Source organism: Monodelphis domestica, chromosome 5 (genome assembly GCF_027887165.1).
Source record: "Monodelphis domestica isolate mMonDom1 chromosome 5, mMonDom1.pri, whole genome shotgun sequence".
Lineage (NCBI taxonomy): Eukaryota > Metazoa > Chordata > Mammalia > Didelphimorphia > Didelphidae > Monodelphis > Monodelphis domestica.
In genome coordinates this window covers 267,424,544-267,442,949 of record NC_077231.1, presented here as the reverse complement: position 1 = coordinate 267,442,949, position 18,406 = coordinate 267,424,544, and the positions used below count along the sequence as shown (strand labels likewise).

Sequence of the window (18,406 nt, the reverse complement as noted above, 5' to 3'; positions counted from 1 at the left end):
GGATAGAAGTTTGGAGTGACTATCATCTGAAGTCCTTTATATCACAAAGATTTTATGATAAGACCTTGTGAAATTCACTTCGTTTCCCTAGTCATCAGTCAACTCATTTGTAAGTGGCATTTAAGGCCCCTTACAAGTCTAAAATTAAATTCTATAATTTTATGTAGATTGAATTAAGAAGTTGGTGGTACAAGATTTTCCATAAGGAATGATGAGAACTTTGTCTTTTTAAATAAAGCAATTATTTTTCATTTAGCCCAAGATAGTGAAATTAAGCAGATTCTTTCAGACTTCCCAATCATAATTTCAGGTATGTTAGTATGGCCAAGGGAAAACTTCAGAGTTTTAATGACTTAGTCTAACGAGGAGGTTTACAGCTTTGGCATCTGCATAGCTGGTACATCTGTTAAACCTGCCTATTGCAGGTAGGGTGCATTTTGAATTGTATAAAAGAGATATACAGAGTCCACAAAGTCCATGCTTTGCTAACTATTCAAATGGTGCAATTACTCTAGTTAAATATTTTCTAAAGACACACCTCTGAAGAGAATTAATAAATGGACTTAGGAGTCATCTTTATTGAAGAATCTGAGTCTCAGCAAGATTGTTCTGGTAGAAGTGGATCTTGAAAAACTTTGGCTAGGGAGAGATTTGTATGTGATGATGGCATTGTCTGTAGTCTTTGACTAAGTAATAATAATGTTTTTTAGACTGGACGGCTTTTTTAGTGCATGTCCAATGAACAAAATTGGTTTCTTCCTTTGGAATTTTTCTGTTTTTACTTCTCTGCTAATTCAGGAAGGAAGAGGGAATTTCCATTGTGATAATGGGTCTTCTTTGACTTTGGACAACATATGTAACTTCACAGATGCATGTGAAAATAACAACGATGACTTGCTTTGTAAGTAAATGCTCTTGTCCCTTTGTTTAAAATTCATGCTAATTTTTCCCATTACATTGAGCCCAAATTAATAGGGATAAGATTCACTGGGTTGTCCGCCATTTGGAGAAACTCCAGCATGAGAGTCTTGGATTTTTTTTTTTTTGGTGTAATGAAGATCAATATCTAATAGGATGGGGCATTTATTTCACTCAGATGCTCAAATGGATCCATGATCTCATGGGTGTAGGTATTATCTCCAACAAGGAATTTTTACCCCATCCATATTAGTCCATCTTGTTTGACTATTGCCTTACGACTTTCCGTAACTGCAATGGAGTCCATGTACTTGGAGCAATGTATTTATTTTTCTACTGAATATTTAATATTTAATCACCTCAGGCTTAAATTATGTGGAAAAGTGATAGAACATTAAGTGCTATTTTGTTTTGGAATGGATTCTTTGTATTATTAGTTAAGACCATCAAGGCATTTCTTTTAGGTTTTGGTGAAAGCAAAATTCAAGAAAAAAAGTTTTCTTCTGTGTCTCTTTAACCCTCCTACTAGGTAACTGATTGCAGAACATTTAATGGTAATTAATATTGTGGAGAGAAATCAGAATTCAGGCAAGGAAGCATTCTCCCAGATATAGTTTTTATTACATTTTAAACCTTTACTTTTTTGTATTGGTATCAGTTCTAAGCTAGAAGAGCTGCAATGGCCAGGCAAATGGGATTAAGTAACTTGCCCAGGGTCAAATAGCTAGGAAGTGTCTGAGACCAGATTTGAAACCAAATCCTCTTGACTCCGGATCTGGTTCTCTATCCACTGTACTACCTAGTTGCCTCTAGATATAGTTTTTACATTGGGACATTGGTATCTTAAAAAAGAAAAACTCTATTAATATTCTTTTTTCTACTAATATTCTAATTGGAGGTTTCATTGTGGCAAGGAAGTGACTTTGAGCTCTTAGAGTCATACTAGAAAAGTATAGGATCTGGGTGGTCCTCATAAGCTAAAAAGGCTTTGAGTATAGCTTTGGTGATGGACCAGGTGCCAAATGTCCAAGGATGAGCCAGGTTGACAAATACATTTGTCCCAGAAATTCTTGAAGATCATCTACTAAGTTACAAAGGGATTGTGATCTGTATCAGTGGAGAGAATGCACTCATGGACAAAACTTCTCATGAAACCAATATACGTGTCAGGAGCACTGCTAAATAAAGCTCCATTCTATCCTCCTTATGTGTAAAGTAGGTTATGAATACAAATTCTACTTGGTCGCTCACCATACAGCCTTAAGTGAGGGGATCTTGCAGGGTAGCTGAATTTTAGGAAGTAAACTATTTCACTAACTTTTGCAGTCCTCCAGAATCTGAGTATGAATTAAAATAATTAATATAAATCAAATTTGCCTCTTTTTTTCAATTGTCTTAAAATAATTAATACCAATCGACTTTGACTCTTTTTTTTCAATTGTCTTAAAATACTTAATACCAATCGACTTTGACTCTTTTTTTCAATTATCTTAAAATAATTAATACCAATCGACTTTGACTCTTTTTTTCAATTGTCTTAAAATAATTAATACCAATCGACTTTGACTCTTTTTTTCAATTGTCTTAAAATAATTAATACCAATCGACTTTGACTCTTTTTTTCAATTGTCTTAAAATAATTAATACCAATCAACTTTGACTCTTTTTTTTTCAATTGTCTCTTGCCAAGTAATTAGCCCAGCTGCATTGAAGAAGTGTTCCTTATTCTACACATGGCTAGCCTCATAGCTTCTTGCACAAAAATGTTAGTACATGATTGTGTTGGGTTACATGAGTGGAAGACCGAATACCTATTATGACTGATCTTGTTCAATGACCTTAATATTTAATGAAAAGTTTTGAGAGACATTTTAGATTTGACATTAAATAACTTTTGGAAAATTAATATATAATGTATAAGGGAAAACCCTCTAACAATTACAAGCTTTAGAATCAGAAAACTTGAATCCAAATAGCCACTCTCCCACTAATTTCTTGTGTAAACTTGGGCTTTAAACATTTCTCCTTTTCTGGGTCTTAGTTTCCTCTTCTATAAAATAAGGAATTTGAACCAAATGATCTCGGAAGTCCCTTCTAGCTCAAAATCCTACTATCCACTGGGAACTTTTACTACTTAATTGCATGTGTTATCTGGGGCTAGCAGGCCTTTAGTTCTCAGTGGATTCTTTTACTTGAAAGTAGTTGTAACTTATCTGTTTCATTTTTATGTTTCAGTCGAGATAAAATATTAGTGGGCGATTACAATGAAACTGCCATTTTTCCTTGTCTGGTGCACTGAAATTGAATTTCTGATTTTTATTTTGTTCTTATTTGTCCTGCATGGATGTTGGCTGCTAATATTAGTTCCTCTTAATGAAAGTCATTATCGAAAAAATTTTCTTTGCCGTGGAGCTAAAGCAGGTTAATGATTTTCTTCCTGCTGTTTAAAAGAGCGATCATATTGCTGGTACTTAGAGACTGTTAAGTGCTTGGACAAAGCTCAAGGAAGTACAAGGATTCATTTGTATGTGTCCAATTTCTCCACAGAAGCTAAATGTGAGGGTTCTGCCCCTTGCTCCAGACTCTGTAAAAGACTCTTTCCCAGATGCTTCCTTTGCCAAGTCACAAAGATGAACTCCTCGGCCAGTTTGACAAGATGTACAAAGTCCTTTCTTTTATTAATATCTATGAAGCTCCTTTTTAGCACTCTTGCTGTGATCTCGTGCATGGTCCTGCTTCAGGGAAAAGGTTAATGTGAAAGCAGGAGGAAGCAGTTGAGTGGAAAAGGGCTCCATTGCATGAAAAATTCTAATAACTGTCAGCCCTGGAGAAGAGCAGGGGATGGATCTGTAGAGTAAACAGATTTCAATTTAAATGTTACATTGTGGGGTCACCTCTTGGCTTGTAAAGCTTTCCATTTTCATCTCCGAGGAGTGTCTGCTTTGGTATTTCACTTGCAAGCCAGTGAGAAAAACCCAAAGATAAATTCAGGATTACTTTTAAGAGTTGAGTTTCTTTGTTGACTCTTTACTGGGAAAAAAAGGCTGTGGAAAAAAATATTCTCCAGCTATTTCACTGAATATAATAGTGCTTTTGCATCTCTGTATATTTATTAGGGATTAGCTCTTTAAAAAACAAAACAAAACACCATAACAGCCAACCTTCACAGATTCATCAAAATATACACCTTTTTTCCCCTTCCATTTTACATAAGCTATTTTAAACTAATAATCAACCAGGCAACAGGCATTTATTAAGTACCTCCCATATCCTAGGTCCTATATGAGGTGCTGAATATATAAAAATAGCTTTAAAAACTGTCAGTTCAAGTACCGATTCTGATAGGTTTCCACAATACTACTTGTTAATGTTTAATACCTCAATGTTATCTAACAGATTAAAATCTACTAGTTTGTACAAAGAGATTTGCTGGAAAGATATGGAAAGTACCAAAGTGCCAAAAGACTGTGTCATGAACAAGGGTGCCCTCTCCCCTGTACCACCTCAAAACCTTGGCAGAGTGGACTCCAAATTAAATTGGCTGTTACAAACATTAGCCCTATCAAATTTATTTTGTGGTATGGCATAGCTGCTAGGAGAGTGACTCCCTAGATTGATTGCACCAAGTTGCTGCTCTTCAGGGTCATGTTCTTCATTGGACTTGACTTCTGGCCAATGTGCCTATAATTCCAAATCGTGAACTTCTGGTGCTTCTTTTAACTTTTCAAAACTCAAAATGAGGTAGCATTTATTCATTCATGCAAGAGCAGGAAGAGTAAACACAAGGGGGAAGAAATAGTGGCACCAGAGATGATCATTATCTTTAATCATGCTGTGGCAAGGCAGAGGCATTTTTCTATCATTCCTCAGTTTCCACCTCCTACAGATCTGCTTGCTCTGCCTACATGCATACCTCGCCTCAATAACTCTGAAATCAAACTAAAAGAAGAGCTTTTGTTAATCCCCAAAGGGTAGATGTCATTATCTTAGAGAAATGAATTTTCTACTGATAAGTTCCAACTTGTCCTGTCCAAGTACCTTAGGCAATCCAATGTGAAGGTAATAGCACTGATCTAGGAAGATTATGGATAGAGACAAATCTATGGATGACAGGTTTAATTTTAGAAAGTGGTTCTCTCAGATATGATGATGGATGTGACAGTAAACAATTATACCAAAACCCCAAACAAGCCAGGATTTAATAAGAACTATTAAAATAATTTTCAAGACAGCGTATTATAGTGGAAAAGAACAATGCCTAGTGTCAGAGGAACTGGGTTCAAATCCCATCCCTGAAATTTACTATTTGACATCAGAAAAGTCATTTAATGTCCCTTAGTTTCACTTTCCTCATCTACAAAACTAGGGGATTAGATCAGATGGATTTAGAGGTCTCTTGTAGCTTTGGGTCTATGATTCTGAGTCATTTTAACCTGGAATTCAGTTTACTCATCAATAAAATCAGATTTTTCATGTCCCTTTTATCTCTAGTGTGATGGTCTTGTGATCTTATTTGGTTAGGGATAAATAAGGCTTAAAATTTTTACATACTTGTAAATAACATGTATGTAAAAAGTATGTAAAAACATACTTTACATACTTGTAAATAACCCAGCCATTATTGTTGATTCATCAATGTTTCTTGTAAGAGTTAGTCAAACATGTCTGATCATTAGACTAAATTTATAACACGGAAAAAACTCCTACTGAGAACCTATTGATGTCTCCCCTATTGAGGAAAGAAGAATATTTTCATTATTTTTTGTTCTTTTTTGCACATCCAGATTTAACCATCATCCTGACATATGAAAGCAGAAAGAGCAGTGCTAACAGCCACCACACTGGAGAGTTGAAACACATTGTGTAGTTGGTGGTTTCGAGCTTTTTAAACATGGATGGCATTTATACACACATGCATTTTCTCCTCGGTAATTGTGTAGATAAATTATAGAGTGGCAAAGACTCTTCTAAAGTAAATCTTCAAATACTTTCACTGCATAGCTTGAATAAAGGAATCCCAAGAGCCACTCCATGTGTGACAATTGATATGGTCCAGGTTTATTTGGTTTAGGTTATGTAGTTATTTAAGATAAGATTAATAAAAATTTCACTAAAAGCAGCCAGCTCTGATGAACATGAAATAGCCTAACAGTCCAGTAGAATTGAAAAATGAATTTGCAAAATATTTTCTTTCAGTAGGGCTATGGAGGCAAAAGGCAATATCCTATCATCAGATGCAGTGGCTACATATGTTGTCTTTCTTTAATTTCTCCCCCCACCAACGTTTTACAAGGGAGGATTACTTTAGGGAGAAAGGGGTGTTTATTGAAAAAAATGAAAGCAAAAACAGTGTCAGCCACACTTGACAAAAGTACAAGAAAAATACTGGACTAATTAAGGCAGAGGGGAACTTGGTGGCACAGTGGATAGAGTGCTGAGCTTGGAGTCAGGAAGACTCATCTTCTTGAGTTAAAATCTGACCTGACACTTACTAGCTGTTTGACCCTGGACAAGTCACCTAATGCTATTTGCCTCAGTTTCCTCATCTGTAAAATGAGCTGGAGAAGGAAATGGCAAACTACTCCAGTATCTTTGCTCAGAAAATGCCAAATGGGGTCATAAAGGGTGGCCATGACTGAAATGATTAAACTAAAGTAACAAGTAAAAGGCAGGAGAATTGAGTTATAGTTCTGAATCTTCCAATAACCAGCTATTTTACATTGACCAAGTAACTTTACTTCTCCAGTTTTCCTTTCTAATCTATAAAAAGAAAGGGTGGGTGAATCTAGTAATCTCAGAAGTTCCTTTCACATTCAATTCACTTTAACCAACATTATGAAGATCCTTTATGGTTTCAGGCATTGCTAAGCATTGGGAATATAAAGATAAACACTGAACCAGTCCCTTCCTTCAGGGAACTTGCTATGGGGATATAGCATGTATTTAAATATTGTCATTATTAATACAAGTAAGAGTTTGGGGCAAATACAAAGAAATCCAGACATTGTTTTCTAAGAAAATTTGAGGAGGGAAATATTATTACTGTATCAGGAAATAGACTTGAACCCACTGAAGATTTTTGACTGAGGAGTTCAAGGCATGATTTTATCAGGATATCTGAACTAGGTCTTGAAAGAAGAGAAAGATTACATTGATTTAAGGAGAGAAATGCATTCTAGGTATGAGGAAGGGCTTGTGCAAGAGCAAAGAGACAGCATGGTGCAGGATCAAATGAGGAACATCTCATAATCCAGTTTGATTGGAATATGTGTAAAGACAATTGGTATGAAATGAGATTGAAAATTTAGGTTGGATACAGATTGTTGAAGGTCTAAAATGTCAAATTAAGAAGATTGTATTGTCTCATAAAGGATGTGTGGACCATTAGAGATTTTTGAGTAGGGGAGAGATTGGGTCAAATCTGTACTATAGGTAAGTGATTCTGGAAGTTGTGTGAAGGATGGATTGGAGAAGAGAAGAGAGACTAAAGATAGACTAGGCTGGAGGTTATTACAACAGCACACAAGTGGTTGTCTGAAATGAAGTGGTATGGTAGTATGTATGGGCCATAAAGAATGATGCAGGAGATATTATGGAAGGGCTGACCTACATATCTACAGGGGAATGAATTAATAAGGCCCAAATATGTCTTCAATATTTTACCAGAATCCCAGAATGCACCAATTAGGCTTAAAAAAAAAGGGCACTGTCTTTACAGTACTGAGTTTATTATATCATTCTGCCTCTAGAATTTGTTTGGCAAGTGATTTTGTTCATAAATTCATCAAGATTACAATAAGAAGAGAGAGCATACAGTGAATTTAATCCAAAATGTCCTCATTTTAAATGAGATAACCAAAGCCCAGAGAGGTTATGACTTGCCATGGGGTTGTGTGGGAGGTAAAGGTCCAAAGATTTGAACTCATCTTTTTTTTTCTAGTTTATGTATTTATTTAGAGTATTTTCCAAGGCTACATGCTTCATGTTTTCTCCCCTTCCTCTTTTCTCCTCCATCCCAGAGCTGACAAGGAATCCCCTGGGTTATACATGTTACAAGGAAATCACTTTAAAAGACTGATATATATTAATTTAAGGTCGCCAAGGAATTCAGCTATGTAATTCCTAAATGAAAAACTCAAGTCAGCAGTAAGTCTTTTATGGAGTTTAATTACAATAGGAGGAAGAAAGGAATTCGAGATAGAGAGAGAGAAAAAGGGAGAGAAGGGAATAGGGCTTAAATACCCCTTCTGTTTAGGCTGGGCCAAAGGCCCAAGCCCTTAGATAGCTGGGGCAATGAAAGGAGATCAGTCCCTATTACTCACGTGACCAAAAATGGAGAAACAGTCTCCGGGGCTCCCACCTTCAGCTTCCTTCAGCGCAAGCTTCTCAGAGCACCCCGCAACCACACCGACCAACTCCTCAACCACCTCCTCCTTGAGTCTTCAGACCCCCCTATCCTTAAGGAAACCATCCAAGTTCCCTCCCCTCAGTCCTCACCTCTACCAATCACCTGTCCATCAATTTCCCTGTTCCAATGGAGGCTCTAGCTTAACCCAGGACCGCCCAGAGGCTTTGCACATGTCTGTTGAAGGTCATATTTTCAAATAATTAAATCTTTGCTCCTTTGCTACAGCCCTTTCTAAATCCTGTTAACCTGAGTAGGGTAGAGATTGGAATAATTAAATTTTGATCTAGGCTGCAGCCCTTACTCAATCCTGTTAGGACTGAATAGGGTGGAGATTGATTCCAAGTATCTCCATTGTATCAATTCTAAAATCAATCATGACTCAAAGAAATTCCTGTTCTATGCTTAAGCATAGGTCAAAGTCCTTTCCCTTGTTCAGCAAAAGGTTTCTGTCCTAAAGTAATCTTAAGAAGGAAAGAGAAGGAACCTCCCATGCCAATGGGGTTCACATTCCAATAGTCAAGACCCACTATCAATAGGAAATTTTTCAAGTATGAAATTTCCCAATGGTGAAATTTCCAACATTTATAAGTCTAAGAAATTTTGAGGTTTACAATCCCCCCTGATGATCATTGGGAGACTAGTCTCCCCATTGATCATTTAACATAATCATTTTGTAGTTCTAAATTCACTTCTAACTAAAGATATACACAATATTCAATTTTCTAAGAGAAATTAGAATAGTGAGAGAGGAAATAGAAAAGAAAAGAAAGCAAAACCAATGTTTTGCTAGGCGCATTGACAGAAAGCCAAATTAGGGGCAGTCCCTTTTAGCATAAATGTGTACAGTTACAATAAATGTTCAATCAAAAGTTCAGTCCAATCAATCACATCAAAAGTTCATTCTTGATCTTCTTGATGAAGTGTAGGGTTTTGGCATCTTTCTGCAACAGTTCATTCTCTGGATATAAAAGTTTCAAGCTTCTTTCTTGAAGATCTTTTCTCAAACAGAATCAAAATCTTTGAATTTTTTTATAAAAGTAAAATCTTAAACAAAATTCTTGGATTTTTTCAAAAATTCAATTCAAAAATTCTTAGATTTTAAATTAAAATACAATCCCCCCTGAAGTAAGTATTAAAAAAAATCAAGTTTAGCTCAGAATGCAATGTTCAGTTATGGGGGTATATGTGTCAATTTTCAAAAGAATAGAAAAATAATCAAAAACATAAGAAAAATTCAAAATAGACCTTGTATAGGTCCAGTTTAAAGTAATTTCTATCCCACAAGTATGTAGGACAGAATGCAGTAATATTTCACTTAGCCATTTGTAGCCAAGACTACAGGAAGTTGCCATAATATAAGAAGAAAAGAATTAGAATTCTATTTTGATGGGGAAATGTCATTCCCTTGTCTGATTTTTTCCTCAGAGATATAGGGAGCCAGCATGATATTCAAGCTTTGTACTTCTTTGAGTACTTCACAAAGAGTGTAGATACAAGGAAGTCCTATGACTTAAACATAAGTTAAGTGTCGCAACCTCGAGTCTCACTTTAATATTTCTTGTGTGCTCTATTGGCACTATTTGGGTTTAGTCTGTGCTCCTTGTTTTTATCCCTTTTCCTGGAATCAGACACAAACATTAATCACAGTCCTATAATATTTTGTCAATAAATGGCAGGTTCCCATAGTTTAAAGCTTTTAGGCATATATTGATATTATAGCAAGAGTATATATATTAACTTGTATTACTGCAGGGAAAAATAATATTAGTATTAATTATGTGTACCTTCAGTACAAAAAATGAGAAAAAAAATCAAATATTCTGATCAAAAAAGAAAAGAAAAGAAATAAGAAAAAATAAGAAAAAAATCAGTAATTGAATATATTCTTAAAAAAACAGCATCCATTTGTCTATGGATTATTATCTCCAATTCTTATGATAAGATAGAGTCACAATTCATATGATAGGATAGAGTCAATCAGTCTCAGCAGAAGATGCTTTCTTCACATGTGAGCAGTGAATCCAAGAGTCTCTTTCTCCAATCTTTATAGATGTTGGAGTAGTTAATAATATTTGGAATGGTCCTTCCCATGAAGGTTCAGTTGCTCCAGTTCGCTTGAAATTCTTGATATAAACTTTATCTCCTGGGTTCAGGTCATGCAGAGAAAAGTCTAATGGTCCAGCTTGTACTGCAGCTCCGGATTCATGAAGTTCACGTAGTTTGTGCTGTAACTCCTGTATATAGGAAGCAATAGTAATATCTCCCCCTAATAGCGATGTATAAGCCGGGGAGAAAGGCTTAGCCTGTATAGGCGGATGTCCAAAAAGCATCTCAAATGGTGAAATATGTAAGTCTCCTCTAGGCCTGCTTCTAAGATAAAATAGGGCCAGAGGGAGAATTTCAGGCCATTTTAAATGGGTCTCAGTGCATAATTTGCCAATCATAGTCATAAGTTCTTTATTCATCTTTCCTACTATTTGGAGAGGAGAGAAAAAAAACTGAAAAAGGTTAATTAATATCAACAAAATCAATACAATCTAAGAAGAATCATCTTTATTATACTGGGAAGTTCCCTGGGCACCCTCCTGAAGGGCACCTCTCTGAGGATCATTAGCACCTCGAGTATTTCTTGGACGAGCTCCATTTCTCATATATTGTTGTTGTTCATTATCATTATAATTTTCTTTAATTGGAACATTGTCATTAATTTCCCAATTCCTATTTCTATAATTCTGGTTTCTAAAGTTCTTATTTCTATATTCATTATAGTTATTTCCATAGTCATTATTATAATTTCTAGAATTCTGGTTTCTATAACCATTATCATCATTTCTATAGTTATTATTTCTAAAACTATTATTAAACTGTGTATTCCTTCCAAACATCTTAAGAAAGGTTCTACATTCCATCATATTGTGGCCCTTCTTCCCACAGAAGTGGCAAGTAATGGATTGATAATTGGATTTCTGGAGTGTGGCAATTGTCGTTGGTTCATTATCATGCCCACTTTCTAATTTAGTCATCCTATCTATTAAATATCTCATTTTTTTCTTTATTTCCTCTATGTCATCATTATTTTCTTCCTCCTTTTCCTTGTTTCCCTTTAAAACATATATAGCTGTTTTTCGCAATTCTTCAAGGTCCATATCTGACCATCTTGGGCATTGTGTTCTAAAATAATTCTTAATTGCTTTGCAAGAATTGTTTACAAAGATTCTTCTAACTTGTCTTAAACTACTCTCTTTAGTTAAGTCCCAATCTAAGTATCTGTCCCCAAACTCGATAATTCTATCCATAAATCTGGAGGGTGTTTTGTCTTCCTTTTGCTTAATTTTTTCCAGTTCCATCCACTTATCTGTACTGTCTGCACATTCCTTCATGGCCGTGAGGATGGCCTCTCTACAACGGTATAGTTGTAGATAATCCTCAGGATTGTTATAGTCCCATTCGGGATCCTGAGATGGCCAATGTGCTGCATTATGCCCCCGGGTTTTGTTGACATGGGCAATTATTTTATTTTTTTCACGTTCACTTAAAAAAGCCTGTAGTAAGTTCTCAACGTCCTTGTAAGACGGATTATACTGAAAAAAATATGTCTCCCATCTTTTTTGTTACTAGAAAAGGATCTTGTTCATATGTGGGGATATTTCATGTAAATTCATTTATTTCTTGGGGAGTAAACGGTATCCTATGTCTTAAAGTCACCACATCCCCATTCCGTCCTATTTCAGGTACTTCTCTTAGAGGAAACAGGCCTTGAGTTGAATTTTGTACCTGTGGGTCAGTTTGACAAGGACACGTTTCTCTAGGAGGACAAGATCTCCCTTGCACTGGAATTTGGGTTTCTGTAGGAGAAGGAACATGAGAAACTGGGATTGCAGGGGAAGTGTTTTGGGGATTAAATTCAGACAAGATTTGCACTACACGAGAGAAGCAGTCTGTTAACTGGGCTATAGGGAAGGAAAACATCTCTATTTCAGGGAAGGAAATTTCCTCATTCAAAGGTTCAGAAACAGGTCTGTTTCTGGTAGAGTGGGTGTTTGCCAATTGATCCTGTAAGAAACTTTTTAGATCTTCTAATTGGGCTTGCATTTTATCCTCAATTTTTTTTTATCTTATCATCTCTAAATATAGTATTGAGGAGTACAAAAATGACAGTACCTATTAATATAAAAATTTGGAGGTATCCTGCATTCCCCAATGCCCCTACTTCTTCAGCTGCCATATAATTGTCAAAGAATGTAGTACTCATTTTTATATATATATATTTTGTAATTTCACAAAACACGTGGGGAGCAGGACAAAGCAACAAACTTTCCACAGGGTTTTTTTTTTCTAATCCAGGAAGTTGTTCCTTAAGGGAAAGGATATTTAGAAACAGCTCTTCCAGCCAGGACTTTAGAGTCCTGTTGCTGAGATTTAAAACAGCTGTTTTCTGTCTATCAGAGTCACAAAGCTGGGAAGTATCTGAGGTCCGATTTGAACCCAGGACCTTCTGTCTCTAGGGCTGGCTCTCAATCCGCTGAGCTACCCAGCTGTCCCTTAAGATTAAAGGGAAGAAAAAGAAAAAAAACTGCTGATTCCAATTTAACTTAAGGAGAAAAGAGAAAAGAGAAAAAGTTTTTTATACTCACGTGTTCTAGCAGCTGTGTCTTTAAGCCAAGTTTTTTGTTAAAAAAAAGAGGGACTAAGTGGTGAGATGGTATAGTAAAAAAGCAAGGAATTTCAGAAGTTTTATTGAGAGGATTCTTTAGACTCCCGTGTGGTCAGCCACAATGTTACAAGGGAATCACTTTAAAAGACTGATATATATTAATTTAAGGTCGCCAAGGAATTCAGCTATGTAATTCCTAAATGAAAAACTCAAGTCAGCAGTAAGTCTTTTATGGAGTTTAATTACAATAGGAGGAAGAAAGGAATTCGAGATAGAGAGAGAGAAAAAGGGAGAGAAGGGAATAGGGCTTAAATACCCCTTCTGTTTAGGCTGGGCCAAAGGCCCAAGCCCTTAGATAGCTGGGGCAATGAAAGGAGATCAGTCCCTATTACTCACGTGACCAAAAATGGAGAAACAGTCTCCGGGGCTCCCACCTTCAGCTTCCTTCAGCGCAAGTTTCTCAGAGCACCCTGCAACCACTCCGACAAACTCCTCAACCACCTCCTCCTCGAGTCTTCAGACCCCCCTATCCTTAAGGAAACCATCCAAGTTCCCTCCCCTCAGTCCTCACCTCTACCAATCACCTGTCCATCAATTTCCCTGTTCCAATGGAGGCTCTAGCTTAACCCAGGACCGCCCAGAGGTTTCTGGCTTTTGCACATGTCTGTTGAAGGTCATATTTTCAAATAATTAAATCTTTGCTCCTTTGCTACAGCCCTTTCTAAATCCTGTTAACCTGAGTAGGGTAGAGATTGGAATAATTAAATTTTGATCTAGGCTGCAGCCCTTACTCAATCCTGTTAGGACTGAATAGGGTGGAGATTGATTCCAAGTATCTCCATTGTATCAATTCTAAAATCAATCATGACTCAAAGAAATTCCTGTTCTATGCTTAAGCATAGGTCAAAGTCCTTTCCCTTGTTCAGCAAAAGGTTTCTGTCCTAAAGTAATCTTAAGAAGGAAAGAGAAGGAACCTCCCATGCCAATGGGGTTCACATTCCAATAGTCAAGACCCACTATCAATAGGAAATTTTTCAAGTATGAAATTTCCCAATGGTGAAATTTCCAACATTTATAAGTCTAAGAAATTTTGAGGTTTACATACATGTATTAATGCTCAAAACCTATTTCCATGTTATTCGCAGTTGTAATAAGAGTGATTTTTAAAAACCTCAAATCCCTAATCATTTACCCATTGACCTGTGTGATTAATCATATGTTTTTTCTTCTGTGTTTCTATTCCCACAGTTCTTTCTCTGGATGTGGATAGTGTCCTTTTTCATAAGTTCCTCAGGATTGTTCTTGATCATTGCATTGCTATTAGTAACAGAGTCTGCTGCATTCAATCATTCCACAATGTTTCAGTTTCTGTGTACAATGTTCTGGTTCTGCTCATTTCACTCTGCATCAGTTCTTGGAGGTCTTTCCAGTTCACATGGAATTCCTCCAGTTCATTATTCCTTTTAGCACCGTAGTATTTCATCACCATCAGATTCTACAATTTGTTCAGTCATTTCCCAATCAGACATCCTTCGTTTTTCACCACAAAGAGAATGGCTATGAATATTTTTGTACAGACACTTTTCATTATTATCTCTTCAAGGTACAAGCCCAGCAGTGGTATGGTTGGATCAAAGGGCAAGGCAGGCTTTTAAAGCCCTTTGGGCCTAATTCCAAATTGCCTTCCAGAATGGTTGGATCAATTCACAACTCCACCAGCAATGTATTAGTGTTCCATTTTTGCCACATCCCCTCCAACATTTATTATTGTCCATTGCTGCCATATTGGTCAGCCTGCTGGGTCTGAGGTGGTATCTCAGAGTTTTTTTTTTATTTGCATTTCTCTAATCAGGAGGGATTTAGAACACCTTTTCATGTGATTATTGATATGAACTTGTTTTCTGATTCTAAATCCATTACTATTTTCAGAATATCAGGATAATGGGGATATAGGTACAACTGATTAAGGAAGGAGGAGAGTCAAAGATGACTTCAAGATTGGATGCCTGGGATTATATGATGCTATCAAAAGAAATAAGGAAGTTAGGAGGATAGAGTGATTGGGTGTGGGGTTAGTTTTAATTTGACCAAGGATTGCGGCTATTATGTGTTGGTATTATAGGTATTATGTGCTAGACACTGAGCTAAGCCTTCCATCTCCTATCTTTATGCCTTTACATAGGCTGTATGCTATGTTTGAAATATTCTCAATGCCATCTTGGAATCCCTTTTTTTCCTTTAAGGATTAGCTCCCATGCCACCTTGCTGGTCTTTCCTTTTTTACCATGCCCTGCTCCATCTCATATATTTTTCATTTATTCTGTGTTGACTTCTTGGTATATATGTTGCTTTTCCCCAGTTGATTCCTTGAGTACAGGGACAATTTCACTTCTGTTTTCAATCCCCCCCCCCACTCCAGACAAGCCCAATATCTGGTAATTAGTAGGTGTAAGTTAGTAAATACTTATTTTTGTGAAGGACGACAGTGACATCACAATGAAGGTGTTTAATGTATGTTTCTCTTAGGATGTAGGAATTTGAAAGACACTGGGTCATCAGCAAAGAGGAATAGCTAAAAGTTACAATGCCTTTTGTGTCATTGATGTAACTATATGATTCCTGCCTGCCCTTTTCCATTTTTATGGTCTTCACCCAATGCTCATCACTTTTCTCCTCCACCTAACTTCACTCAGCCCATTGCAGGGAGCACCATTCTGCTCCTTGAGACTCTGGCATAGAGACAAAACATTTATGGAAAACCAGAATCATCTATCTATTCAATAAAATGCTTTCTCTGGGTGCTTATAATCTGTCCTAACTCCCCCCCCCCCATTTAAATAAAATGTGAAAAAGGCCAACAAAGCACTGTTTCAGCTCATCTCCTTGGAGATATAGAAATACCTTTCTAAATGGTCACCATTAAACTCATCATTATTAGTATTGGTATTGGTCATGTTGATACTCATAATAGCAGTCTTTTTGAATGCAAACAGGGAATAAGTCTCAGAAAATTATGTTTTACATTCTCCCTGTTCCTCAAAAAAATTGATGTGGTATGCTATTTTAAAACCAGAAGAAAAACCAGTTTTAAATAGTAGAAAAATAGATTACCAGACAGCTGGAATGACTTAGTTCCCATAGGCATACAATGGGTTTAACTTTGAGTTCTCTAGCAGGGATTGCAAAAGAGAAACACATTGGATTATATAGTATTTATTATCTGATAAAAGGAAGCATGCATATGAATTCATTTAAAGGGATAAAGTTTTTTCCCTGATGTTGAATTTTAGAAAGAACTTGTCACATGGATCCTACTATAAGAAACTGTATGCAACCTAATAGATAATATCCTCAACTCTGTTTTTACAAAGAATGAAGATCTATTCTTCATATAGATTAAAAAAATGAGCACTCTTTAAGAAATGAAAGCAAAACCTTAAATCTTTACTAATTGAAGATATTTCTGCAGGGGATTGAAGTAATTCAGCCCAGATATGTTGCTTTCAGGCTTTTACCAGGAGCTCAGCTTGCAGAGATTAATGAAAAAGGACTGCCTTCAAGATATTATATCATTATTTTACCCTTAAACCTTCAGTGGCTCTCCATTGTTAATGGGATAAATTACCAACTTTTCTATCAGACATTGAAGGCCCTTCATGGCTCAGCCCCAACCTTCCTTTTCATCTTTATCTCCTTTTGCTCCGCTACTTGTCCCTTTTGCTTTATGGACAAAGTGGTTCAGTTCATAGCCCTGAACATGTCTTTTGCTTTCCAATCTTTAAATTTTTGCTCATACCATTTCTCTTACAATACTTTCCTTTCCTATTGTTGATTAGATATCCAGTCAGCAAACATTTACATTTGTCAGATTCCAGGTATAAAAAGAAGAAACAAACAAAAAAATCACTTCCTTCAAGAAACTTATTTTCTATTGAGAGAGTGGCACACAATCTAAGTTCAGTTGAATAAACAACAGGAAATTTGAGGAGGGAAGGAGACCTTCTTATCCAAAGACTCAGGAAAGACTTCTCATAGGAGATAATATCTGAATTGAACTTCCAAGGAATCTAAGAATGTAAAAATGCAAAGGTGAAATATTCTCAGTATAGAAGCACCAAGGACAAAAATACCAAAGTGGGAGATTGAATACTGAGTTCAAGGAATAGCAAAAATAGTACAGACTAGCTAAAATATACATTCTGAGAAAGAGAGAAAAGTGAAGTAGCTCAGGATAAATATGTGGAACCAGGCTGTCAAGGGCTTTACCAAGCAGAAGAGTTGGTATTTTATCCCAGAGGTAATAAGGAGCTACTCAAAATTCTTAAGCAGGGAAGCAATATGGTTTGTCTCATGCTTTAAGGAGATTATTTATGCAGTAATTTGGAGGACAGAATGGAGAGCAGAATGTTGGGCATATAACGCTTGTGAATAGATAGTACTTATGAGCACTAGATCTAAAGTCAAGAAGTCTCATCTTTGTGATGTCTGTGTGACCCTGAGCCAGTCACTTAAACCCATTTGCTTCACTTTCCTCACCCATTAAATGACCTGTAGAAGGGTATGGCAAGCTTCTCCAGTCTCTTCATCAAGAAAACCCCAAATGGGGTCAAGAAGAGTGGAACACAACTGAAATGACTGAACCACAGTAGTAACATGCTACCCACTTTGTGGGATTGTTTTGAAGAAAGTGCTCTTATAGAGCTATACTCTAATGTCAGTTATCATCATTTTTCTTTGCTCACATTAAAGAGAAAAGTGACATTCTGGAAGTTGCTTTGTAGAGTGACTCTAGTAGCCTTTGCCTTATGTCACTAGCCCTATTTGTCATGGTAAGCAGACAGTGGTTTCAACCACTAATAGATGTTCTTTGAATATTTGCTACACTGTACATAAATAAAGGAAGAAAAGCTGAAAACATGTTTAATGAGATAAAATATGTTAAAAAAAAACCCAAATCATTCAAGAATGTGCAGACCAAATGGGGTTATATACATATATAAGGCATGGTTCTAGATCTTAATAGAGTCATGATGAGTTCAGACTTCAGCTAGAGTATGGAAACAGACAGAATCATGGCTGGGTGGCAGGAATTAGACTTTTTCTAATTTATCTTAACGATTCAGTGAGGACTTACCAAATGCTTGCTATATGAAAAAAAAAAAGCTATGGGAAGTGCTGATACAAAGCAAACCCAAAAACAATCCTTGCCCTCGGGGCGTTTACATTCTAATAAAATTCCAGAAATATAAGCCAACTGCTAAGATCACAATGAATTTGATGTCACGATTATCATGTATATTGTTTTCTTAGTCCTACCTGGTCTTTCCGTGATTCTCTGAATTCTTCTTATTCACCATTTCTGTAGAATTATGTTCATGTTTTACAACTTAAGACACTTCCCAATTGAAGGGCATCTAGTTTATTTT

At 36.3% G+C, this 18,406-nt stretch overlaps 1 protein-coding gene across 1 annotated transcript in view; it reads left to right on the top strand.

Moving 5' to 3' along the window:
• The first annotated feature begins 589 nt into the window (after positions 1 to 589).
• MALRD1 (MAM and LDL receptor class A domain containing 1) overlaps positions 590 to 18,406 on the top strand; it is a 1,015,998-nt gene continuing 998,181 nt past the window's right edge. Inside the window, exon 1 of the mRNA XM_007504899.2 lies at positions 590 to 901. Within this exon, the coding sequence (XP_007504961.2) occupies positions 700 to 901 (202 nt within the window). The 5' untranslated portion in view covers positions 590 to 699. The remainder of the gene's footprint in view (positions 902 to 18,406) is intronic.